This window comes from Somniosus microcephalus, chromosome 24 (genome assembly GCF_052327205.1).
Source record: "Somniosus microcephalus isolate GS21.2 chromosome 24, FLI_Smic_1.0, whole genome shotgun sequence".
NCBI classification, from domain to species: Eukaryota; Metazoa; Chordata; class Chondrichthyes; order Squaliformes; family Somniosidae; genus Somniosus; species Somniosus microcephalus.
The window spans coordinates 30,069,993-30,081,638 of NC_141010.1; the positions used below are offsets into that span (position 1 = coordinate 30,069,993).

General features: G+C 41.9%; 1 protein-coding gene across 1 annotated transcript; it reads left to right on the forward strand.

The window, feature by feature from the left end:
- Positions 1–1,534: 1,534 nt before the first annotated feature.
- Positions 1,535–8,282, forward strand: sost (sclerostin). The gene is made up of 2 exons (XM_085966383.1): positions 1,535–1,757; positions 6,046–8,282. Exons 1-2 carry the CDS (start codon positions 1,535–1,537, stop codon positions 6,471–6,473), a joined length of 651 nt encoding a protein of 216 aa, XP_085822509.1. The 3' UTR covers positions 6,474–8,282.
- The last annotated feature ends 3,364 nt before the right edge of the window (positions 8,283–11,646 follow it).

Genomic DNA, 11,646 nt, shown 5'->3' on the forward strand with positions numbered 1-11,646 from the left:
CGTGAGAGTGAATGAGTGTGAGTGTGTGTGAGAGTGAATGAGTGTGAGTGAGTGTGTGTGTGAGAGAGTGAATGTGTGTGAGTGTGTGTGTGAGAGAGAGTGAATGAGTGTGAGTGTGTGTGTGAGAGAGTGAATGAGTGTGAGTGTGTGTGAGAGAGAGTGAATGAGTGTGAGTGTGTGTGAGAGAGAGTGAATGAGTGTGAGTGTGTGTGAGAGAGAGTGAATGAGTGAGTGTGTGTGAGAGTGAATGAGTGTGAGTGTGTGTGTGAGTGAATGAGTGTGAGTGAGTGTGTGTGAGAGAGTGAATGAGTGTGTGTGTGTGTGAGAGTGAATGAGTGTGTGTGAGAGAGAGTGAATGAGTGTGAGTGTGAGTGTGTGTGAGTGTGTGTGTGAGAGTGAATGAGTGTGTGAGAGAGAGTGAATGAGTGTGAGTGTGTGAGTGAATGAGTGTGTGTGTGAGTGAATGAGTGTGAGTGTGTGAGAGTGAATGAGTGTGAGTGAGTGTGTGTGAGAGAGAGTGAATGAGTGTGTGTACTGTGTGTGTGAGAGAGTGAGTGTGTATACTGTGTGTGTGAGAGTGAATGTGTGTGTATACTGTGTGTATACTGTGTGTGTGAGTGTATACTGTGTGAGTGTGTATACTGTGTGTGTGAGAGTGAATGTGTGTGTATACTGTGTGAGTGTGTATACTGTGTGTGAGAGAGAGTGTGTATACAGTGAGTGTGTGAGTGAATGAGTGTGTATACTGTGTGTGTGTGAGAGAGAGTGTGAGTGTGTATACTGTGTGTGTTTGTATGGGGCCGCTGAGTGCAACTCAATAAAATTCTATTTCTACTTTTTTCCAGCTAAGTATATTAATTAAACTGGGGCTCACTTTCTCCGGAGCCTTGCATCACCTCACTGTATAAAATTAAATGCGCCCCCCACAGTAAACTGCTGCATTGATTCGTCACAAGTTTACAGCTGTAATTATAATTAAGGTAATTACAATTAGCATCATTATAATTAGCATCATTATAATTAGCACCAGTGCTCCTAGATCTAGAGCACAGCATTCATAATAACGTTTCCAATAATATGCCTTAGGGATTCAAGTTTTAACATTATCTGTGGAGTTTCTCAGTAATAAAAGAAACTTGTCCTGCATGGCTCTAAATATTTTATCTTTTATAAAATATTTAATATTTTATCATAAGAATGAAATAGAAACGATGATTATTTGACTAGTCACAGATACCAGTGCTCTTTCTTTCTAAAAAAAAAGTCGTTGCTTGAGATCTGGAAAAGTTCGAAGACTGCACTCGACTTTCCTGCAAAATGTGAAAGTTTGCAAGACTTTGGCTCTCGGCCACGCCTCTCAGTAAATGTCAGTCAGCCCCCTATCTGAAGATTGGTGTGAAGAGAGTAGACGTACCTCCTCTGCTCCGACGTTGATCACCGGTTGGGGGGTCGGGGCTGCCTTATAAAGGAAGGATGTTTGGGAATGTTTTCTGCAGGTTAGGGTTTCGGAGTAGTTGGGTTCTGTTGGATAATCATGGGGCTCCTTCAGTACGCTCAGCCTTGCTTGATCGCCGCCTGCATCTGTGTCCTGGTCCGGGGCAGTCTGAGCCTACCTGAAGGAATATGGGGGTCTTTGAAAAACGATGCGACAGAAATCATTCCCGAAAACCCGGAGATTCCCACCGAGGTGAGAAATCACAGCGTCAACCAGGCGAAACATGGAGGCAGACGGCGGATCCAGCCCATGCAAGTGCGGGGTAAGGATGCAATAATTCATTTCTCTTAAATCATGAATAATGAAATACAAAAGATTATTATTAGTTATAGATGGCAAAATAGCTTTGGGATATCCTGAGGTTGTGAAAAGAGCTGTATATAAATGCAAGATCGTCTTTCATTAAAGAAAGTTTTTTTTAAATCCCAATTTGGATTTGTGCATTTATTACATTTGCAAAGCAGTTATTTGCCCCTCGCCATTTCTAGCATTTATCTGCTCACTTCGCCGCTCCTTCCCACCCTGTGCATAGTTGCATGCGGGTTATGTAAGTATCTGCTGATCTTGAAAGCTTTCTTGTTATTTCCTTTATGCAGTGTATTGTAATCCGTCAAAAGTGACAGCCAGCAGCCGCAAGCTCCGATCTGTTACAGCCAGTAACACATTGCAGGAGATTAAGGTGTGCAAATTCTGTTTATGGGGTTTATTTGAAAATCTGCCTTATAAGAGACGCACACACCACCAATGTTTAGATCAGCCTTTATTCAGATTCCCACCATTGCAATTTTTGATCGGCATGTCTTGCAGCTCCTGTTTGTTTATACGTCTTGAAATCTGTTTGTTACATGTCCTTTAGGTATTCTTGTTCTGTCTAGATCTGCATCGCCCGCTTTAACTGGTGTGGCAACCAGTCTTTCCTGATTAATAATAATTAATAGTTGTGACAAAATCCTTTTTAGAAAGAACAGCATTTTACACATCATATACACACAAAGCAATAGGGTCATTGCAATAAAGTTTCAATAATGGGAGGTGTTCTGCACCGAACATGCATCCGTCACACATCAGAATTCTCCCACCAAGCTCATACTTTGTTACAGATGCAAAACAAGCTTCAAACTAATTGAGAAACCCGGGGTAGATTTTCAACTGTTCATTGGAAGTGAAAAGTGGTCGGTTTCTACAACGGGCGATAGATCCATTAGGACAGTTTTATATCGAGGCAGCTAGTTAAAAATCTACCGCTGGACTTGGAGCCTGACATTTACAAGCACTCACAGCAGCCCTCTGATTAACCCCGGCAGTTTCTAAGTACTGCATCTAGAATTACCTGAATTTGCCTGTTTAGAGCCGTGGTCTTAAAGGCACAGTCCAGGTTACCAACCCGAGCGAAGCCACGCTCCAGTCCGAGACTATCTGCGAGCAATGCCACGGGAGTTCTGCTGGTGTCTCAAAATGCTTCAAGGGCTGTCCATCACCCTGTGTGTTATAAACGCAGTATAAATAAACCGTCTGTTTTACACTTATTATGATTAGCAAAAAAAAAATTTATTTTATATTTTCAGGACTGTAACATAATTATATAAAGTACAGTTTAAACTTTGCTGACTTTGGATTTGTATAAGTTGTATGCTAGTTTTTTATTATATTGTCGCATGGGTGGGATGATACTCTGAGGAACAATCAGGATCAGGATGTGTGTGTTGGGTGTGACCACCACAATTTTGATTTGACCAGCAGTGAAAACTCTAGCAAATGAATAGGGATGGAGAAAACAATGTGTATGAAAGCAAGCATACTACAATGGTACCAAGGGATTGCAGAGCGACACAGCTTTTGATGCCTTATGATGTAGTTTGTCAACTAAATCTTTTTTTTTGCCGTCTATCCAGCAAGTATTCCTCTTACTGCTGCGTTAGTGGAACCGTTCTACCACGGTTAAGTGGTTCAGTACAGATCTCCACTATAGGCTCATTCTGTTTTCTAGGCTCACTATAAGACTGTACCATGATAAATAAATAATACTTGCATGCATTTATATATCACGTCATAATTTCAAAACATCTCAAGATGCTTTATACAATCAAATAGTTTGAAGTACAGTGTTTTTCATGATGTAGGCAAAGTGTGAGCAGACTTGGGTCATAATAGAAGTGCCCATCTTGAAATTAATATGAGCAAAATATTTCTTAATAACCTACAACTCACTTTGAGTTTAATACCTTTGAAACAATACAACTGAGTAAATACATGGATGTCAATCAGTAAGATGGAGAAACATGCCCTAGAATAATATAATCTCTACTCGTATATGAAAACTATGGTATTATGTGGGTAGATAGTTGGACTGCACCTATATTTAATTTGATAGTCTGCTAAAAAGAAAAATGCACACAAACTACTGTACTCCGGCTCAATTGACCCCTTGCTTTCCAGTAGTAATTTCCACATTGTTTTAAAAAAAACCATTTTCATTTATTTATCAAGTACAACTGAAACAGACATTCCTTATTCCAGTGTAAATCATTGCACAGGTCTGTAGCCAAGAGACTTCCAAGATACTTATTTTGGTCGCCTGTGACCAGTGAGTTAGTGTGAATTTCAGTTGATGGTGATTGATGGCAATGTGCATAACAAATCAGTACTAAAGTTAAATATAACAGTTAACTGAGAAAATTGTTATATATTCACTCCTAAGGACTGTAGATTGTTCAACAAGCTGAAATTAGTACAGTGCTGCCCTTGTAACTCATTTTATTTTATAATACAGCAGTATTTCAGGCTAGTAAGAGGATAGGTATTGAGTGTACTATGCCAAATTCAAAACTGTTCTGGCTACAGCAGGGTGCATTTTCTTTTGATACAGATCCTTTCTCTCGTGAAATGAATGAAGTTGTGATTGACTCTCTGACACTTCATCACCAGTTCCTTCTGAGTGTCCTGAAAGTGATTGCGCCATGTCTTCTGTAGCCTTGAGATATCAGTTAAGATCTTCCCCTGATGCCTCAGCGAGTTCATGCAGTGAATAGCTGAGCCACACAAACCAGGATCTTTGGTCTGTGTTTTGTTAGGACATTGGCTCAGTGGTCTTGGGTTAGGGAAGGAGGAATTGCCCATGATTCCCATTCCCAACTACTATCCAGTAACCCCTACTGGAAATTGTGCATGTGTGGATGCAGACAAGATTAGGGTTAGCTGTGCCTTTCCCTCTTGTGATCAAATAGCCTGCCCACACTTATTCTGTAGGCTCACAAACAAAGAATGGTCACTTGGGAGAGACACCAGAGAAGTCAGTGCCTTTAGGAGAGAACATTGATGGTAAAGGAAGACAGATGAATATAAAGAGGAAGTACTGGAAAGGCACAGCAGGTTGGGCAACATTTTGAAAGAGAACAATTAACACTTGGGGCTCGATTTTCCAAGCCCCGAGGAGGCGGGTTTGGAGGCGGGAGTGGTGGGGAAATTGTAGAATCGGGGGGCAGGAACCCATCCCGACCCCAACCCGCCTCCGTGCCAATGTCCCAGGAGGCGGGTACCCGACCTGTGCTGGGAGCCACCTCCCCGAGGCGGGAAGGGGATTAGTGCCAATTAACTGCCTGTTAACAGGTAGTTAACAGGCAGTCTTTTGCCTAATTCCTATTTTTAGCCCTGAAGTGTGGGCTGTCCGACGGCTCCGAACCACGCCAATTTAGTGAGGCGGACCGTCGGTCTGCAGGGGTTGGAGGGGTCGAGATGTCCGTTGTGCAGGTGAGCGATGGATGCATGTGTGCAGAGGTAAAGTGTTTTAATAAGTTTTACTTACCTTTACTTTCTCCTGCAGGCTTCCTTCCTTCAGTTCTCTGGAGTCCCTCATCTCACCGGCACAGAAAGCAGAATGGCCGCTGAACTGTCAAAAGCTGCAGCCTCTTCTCTTAGGTCTGGAGAGCTCTCTAATTGAGTCTGAGTAGAAGGACTCAAGTTAGAAGACAGATTGTCAGTGTTTGACAGCTTTACAGAGCTGTCAAACGCTGATTTTTCATCTGTCAAAAGCTCTTGACAGATGAAATGTCAATCGCTGACGTCACCAGTAACCAGGTGTCCCTTAATTGGCCTGCTGAGCACGCTGGGCGGGCTTAATAAGGTCAATCAAGGGAAAATAGCGTGGGTTGGCCACAAGTCGATGGAGGCGGGACTAAAACCCAACAAGTGGGAGTCCCTCCTCCTGACAAAATCCAGCCCTTTGGGTACAACTCTTCATCAGAGCCATTCTGATTTATGGTTGCATAGAAACTTGAACTCCTCCCTTTCAAATGTTGATTTACCTGTTGTGTCATTCTTGTATTTTCTGGTTTTGATTCGGATTCCCAGTATGTACAGTACCTGTTTTTCTTTTGATTAGGAATGTTTTATTTAAAATTTGAACATTGTGAAAATATTTCGCTTTTTTTTGCAATTTAATCCCTGTTCAGTTTTATCATTAATTATTTGACTTATTCCTGTATTGCACATGTAGCAGGTTTCACTGGTCATGTCCTTGTACTAATCAATCTGCCATGTCTCTTCCTCTGTAGGTGCAACAGAGTTCAGCTGCAGAGAGCTGCGATCCACCAGGTACATCTCAGATGGCACATGTCGCAGTGTGAAGCCAGTGAAGGAGCTGATTTGCTCCGGTCAGTGTTTGCCAGCCCACCTCCTCCCCAATTCCATTGGCCGGGCGAGGTGGTGGACCAGACATCAGGCCTCCGACTATCGGTGTGTACCGGCCCACTCGCGCACCCAGCGCGTCCGGCTAGAGTGCCAAAACCAGGAGACAAGGACCTACAAAATCCAAGTGGTGACTTCCTGCAAGTGCAAACGATACTCCCGCCACCACAACCAATCGGACAATAAGCAATTTGGGAAGGAAGCTGTCTCGAGGAGGAGAAAGAGCAAGAAGAAAGCAAAACCCTCCAAAAACAGAGGCAAAGGCAACCACCATGACCAAGCTGACCAATATTAGAACTTTATATCAAGTATAATATTATGCTCCACTTTACGAAAATTCAGTGCTGGATGAAAAGTCAATATAATTCCATTTTCTAATGTATTTACTCTAAAGTGCGTCTAATCCAGCATATAAAAATAATTCTTTTAAAACTGCAGGAACATTGCACTTCTTACTCAGTCTGAGGTTAAATATTTCCAAACTGAACAAAATGCCCTGACCAAAATGTATTATAGGAGAACCTATTCAAAAATATCATAGAGTCCTTCACTTCCTTTTTAAAACAAATTCAATATGTTTTATGGGGAACATGAAAATGCTACAGTCTGTTACTACGTCTAGCAGGATATAATATTACCCTATAGGACAGCTTTTATATACTACAGTATTTAATTTGGAATGAATGTTGGCACTGTTTACAAGCACAGATGCAGTTACTCAGTTGGAAAAAGGCTGTACCTCATTTGAACCTGTAACAGTTCAACTCCAAACACCCAGGGAAGCTAATGTAAGTGGGAATCCTAAATTATTTCCATAAACTCCTATTTGCCAATATGGTAGAACAGGGACAGGTGACAGCATAACCCTCAGTCTTTCTAATACAAAAGCAAAATACTGCAGACGCTGGAAATCTGAAATAAAAACAGAAAATGCTGGAAATACTTAGCAGGTGAAGCAGCATCCATGGAGAGAGAAACACGTTGGTTAACTCTGTTTTTCTCTGCACAGATGCTGACCGACCTGCTGAGTATTTCCAGCATTTTCTGTTTTTACCTCAGTTTTTCTACCCTGTCCACAAGCAACAGGCACTAATGTAAATTTGCAATTGCCCCCAGTCTTACTGTGGTGTAAGTAGGGACACTCTCAATTTTGAAGTAAGGGTGGGTCAAAAACTGACAGGTAATTTCACAGGGAAGCCAAGTGGCTCCAGTATCTGAGTACCTGACATTCTGATCAGAGGGCTGGGAGTCTGAATCCCAATCCCAGGCTTCCCTGCCACTTATATCTATCCATGATAGCAGTCAAGAGATTGGCCCACAGACCAAACCTACCAACCCTCTCAACCGGGATAGGATGCACTCTGGCAGGGAGAAGAGAGGAAAGTGGAAAAAAGAAATCATCCAGGAACAATTTGTAAATTCTTATTCATTATAAGTTTGATGTATATAGCAGACATTTGGTTATCTAAAGATTTACACAGCAATTTCTGAAAAAGAAAACAAGCTCCTGAAGTGAATCATATTACTTGTTGGGGGCGATGGGGGGGACACACATAATCTTTGACCCTCCCGTCCTATGGAAAACATTCTTTACAACCTTTCTTCTGTGAATAACGCCATTCTATTTTTAATGTAATTTACCCGCTACATTTATAACATTTTCTGTTACTTTGTTGTTTGCTTCTTCCTATATTTGCAATCTGAAACAATAAATGTTAAATCGCTGTACATATCTCAAACATTACACTGCTCATTTATTTAATTTAATAACAGAATAGGATATGGAATCCACACCAATGGCTATTTTGTGAAGTTGTGTTTATGAGCTCTTTTATGAAGTTTTATGTGTAAAGTTTCCACAGTGTGATGAAATGGTACAAAAAACTATTGTAGCCTCCTAAAGGGATTTTGAGATAAGTGACCAAAGTGCATAGACACAAGTAATTGTTTAAAAAAAAAAGAATCATATTTATTTTTCTCATTTAAATTATTTATACCGCCATGTTTCATGTAGATGCGTGAGAACTATTCTTGCCATATAAAGTATTGTATGATTGCAGACTTTTAAATGTCATGAAAATAAAGTAGCCAAAACTGACATAAATCATGTCCTTGTCTTGTTTTATGCATCATTACTCAACACAATTGCTTCATTCAAATAAATTACTTTTAGCTGGCAGAAAAGGCACATTGAGCAACAGAGAGACAGGAACAAACATACTCTGGGCCTTAACTACAGAGTGCCTGATGACTACATATGGCATCATAGATGATAAAACGGCACTGCGTCTGTAAAAGAAAGAGCTTGCATTTATATAGCACCTTTCACAACCAATGAAGTACATTTGAAGTGTAGTCACTGTTGTAATGTAGGGAAATGCAGCAGCCAATTTGCGCACAGCAAGCTCCCACAAACAGCAATGCGATAAATGACCTGATAATCTGATTTAGTGATATTGCTTGAGGGATAAATGTTGGGCATGACACCAGGAGAACTCCCCTTCTTTAATGTGCCCATTGGGTTTATGGTTAGACCCAACACAGATGGACATATGTGTTGATTTAGATTCGAGTTGGATTTTGAATTAGAGGTAGTACCTCAATGAGGAAATTCTGAAAGTATATTGGGGTCACTCGGAACGATCGATTGTTCGGTGGAAGTGGAAGAGCATGGGTTCAATGATGCTTTCATGAACACAAAGTTAATTTGAAAAAAAACAGGAATTGCTCAATTGCCTTTCCCAGGAGTTTCCATTACTGGAGATGGGGAGGGTGGTGCATGAAGTTGTATTGTCCAGTGGATAGGGGGAGTATTGATAGGCCTCATAGTCTTCTTTCAAAATTCGGGTCCCAACGCGTGAGTACGCACGGGGTACTCACGTGTGGACCCGATGGAAGTGCCGGTTTCTTGGATGCACTGCGCATGCGCGGGAAACCGGCACTTCCGTTCCGCTGAACGAAGGGGTTCAGAGGTCGAACGCGTGTGCGCGGGAGTCTGCGCGTGCGCTTTGAACTTACGTTTTTTTTACAGGTTTTTCCGTGAGGGTAAGTCTTTAAATTTTAGAAATGTAAAAACCAGGTGTAAGGCCTGCATTTTAAAAGGCAAGTGGTCAATTAATTAAAATTAAAACATTTTTTCCACAGGTTTATTATTTTTAAATACTTTAAAGCAAGGTAAGTTTATTTTTAGCCCCGTTTTTTTATAAAATTATTTTTTTCAAAAATTTAAATTATTGTTTAAAATAGTTATTTAATGTAATTTATAGTTTATTTAAAAAGTGTGATGATTTTTTAAAATTTATTTGAAGGTTTACTACTATTTTGGGGCCGGAGTATTCATAAGTTTAGACAGGTCTTCCTGTCAATCTTATGAATGGGCTTTTCCCTCCTCCGATTGGCTGCCCATGGCTCACGTGATCCCAGGGGATGCATCGCACTAACTACACCCCTGGGACACGCAAGCACAGCGCGCCGGCAACTGGGCCAGGCCCCGGAGCGGAATTCCACGGGAGCCCAGAGCTCAACTGCCGGCGCGCAAGATAAGTGCAGGTCGGGGGCTTGCACCCGCGGGGTAATATTTGATGTTGCTGTAACGTGCATTCCTAATCATTGCTACTACTGGATTACTACACTGAATGCATTACTAAGGATACCAGATGGATTTACCACGGGATTCCTTGCTGTTTATATAGTATAGCTGTACAATAGTTACATTAATCAGTTAAGTTATAAACAGAGTATAATTCTCTCTAAAATAACAACAGAAAATGCTGGAAACACTCAGCAGGCCAGGCAGCATATGTGGAGAGAGAAATAGAGTTAACATTTCAGGTCTGTGATCCTTCATCAGATGAAGGGTCACAGACCTGAAACGTTAACTCTGTTTCTCACTCCACAGATGCTGCCTGGCCTGCTGAGTGTTTCCAGCATTTTCTGTTGTTATTTCGGATTTCCAGCATCCGCAATATTTTGCTATTGTATAATTCTCCCTAGTAAGCTTTTGAGAAATACAATACTATTTGTCTCACTAACGTGGAAATATCGAAAACAAGTATGTTTTTAACAAACAGCTACGGATAGTGCAGCAAAGAAGCAGGAATCAAATTAAATTGAAACAAAACCAGGAATAAACATGCATAATAATTATGTACATATCAATAAAACCTGTTTGAATCATAAATGGTAAAACTTTATTGAATTTTGCTAGTTGTTTCTAATATTTTATGATATTTTATTGACAGTCAAGAAAATAGATCTGAGCAATGTACATAATCACACGGCGGCTGAATGAATATGCTGGGCCACATCCCACAAGTACACACTGAAAATGAGCTTTTGTGCTCAAAATCACTATTTTAAAAAGACTGAAGGGTTTTGATAGAGTAGATAGGGAGACACTATTTCCACTGTCAGCAGGTTCGATAACCAGATGACACAGATTTAACGTAATTGGCAAAAGAACCATGGGGGAAGGTGAGGATCATTTTTTTTACACAGTGAGTTGTTATGATCTGGAATGCATTGCCTGAAAGGGCGGTGGGAGCAGATTCAACAGTAACTTTCAAAGGGGAATTGAATATATACTTAAAAAGGGAAAATTTGCAGGGCAATGGGGAAAGAGAAGGGTGTGGTACTAATTGGATCGCTCTTTCAAAGAGCCGGCACAGGCACAATGGGCTAAATGACCTCCTTCCGTGCTGTAGGATTCTGTACTTCTAATTCAGCTTTAGCATTAGAAGTATACAGACAATTATTTTGTTCGTTGTTGTATGATGTAAAATGTACATGTTTTGAAAGCTGCCCATGATTTTCAGTGTTCAGAGACCAACACTGTATCAATTTTGAACTAGAGCAGTGGATCTGCTGGAACAGAAACTTTCTTTGTGCAATTTCAATTTTCAATTGCATTTCCTTCTCCCAGCGCCACATTTTTGACCCACTTCAGTTATCATAATATAAGGTAGAACTAGCTAGATGGAATCCTCAGGACTGCTGAAACTCCCACGGCTGAAAATTCAGTAGCCTTAGCGCCTCATTTGAGGCGCTAGAGGGCCTTGCGCCGGAGTTATGGCCAGTAGTGAAATTCCCTGGAGCCCTAAATCGGCGTTGCTCTGGTAGCGCTGCGCCGGCACCGATGACGTCATCGGTGTGCGCAGCGTCCCGGTTGCCGTGGTAACCCGCCCGAACTCCGAAATTGAGTTGCGGCCGCCTCGCCCGTGGCAGCCGCAACCAGCGTTTTGTCAGAGGTGCCTTACTGCAGTTAGCGCCGGCGCATTAAAGGCCCCGCGGCGGCCGGCCACTTTCCCGCCGGCCGCCTGCCCGCAGCTCCCTCCCCGGACTTCTCTCCCCCCCCCCCGCCCGGAACAGATGCAAGCCCGGCACTTGTCCGAGGTGCTGGGCTCATTTTTAAGCAGATTTGCGCGGGCCGCGGCCGGGTGCAGGCAGCTCCTCCTTAACGGAAGGAGGAG

Bases quoted from the DNA above. Each gene is read 5' to 3' on its own strand.
- sost (XM_085966383.1), top strand. From the start codon at position 1,535: ATGGGGCTCCTTCAGTACGCTCAGCCTTGCTTGATCGCCGCCTGCATC. The intron at 1,758-6,045 runs GTAAGGATGCAA...CTTCCTCTGTAG, and splicing joins CCAGCCCATGCAAGTGCGGG to GTGCAACAGAGTTCAGCTGC.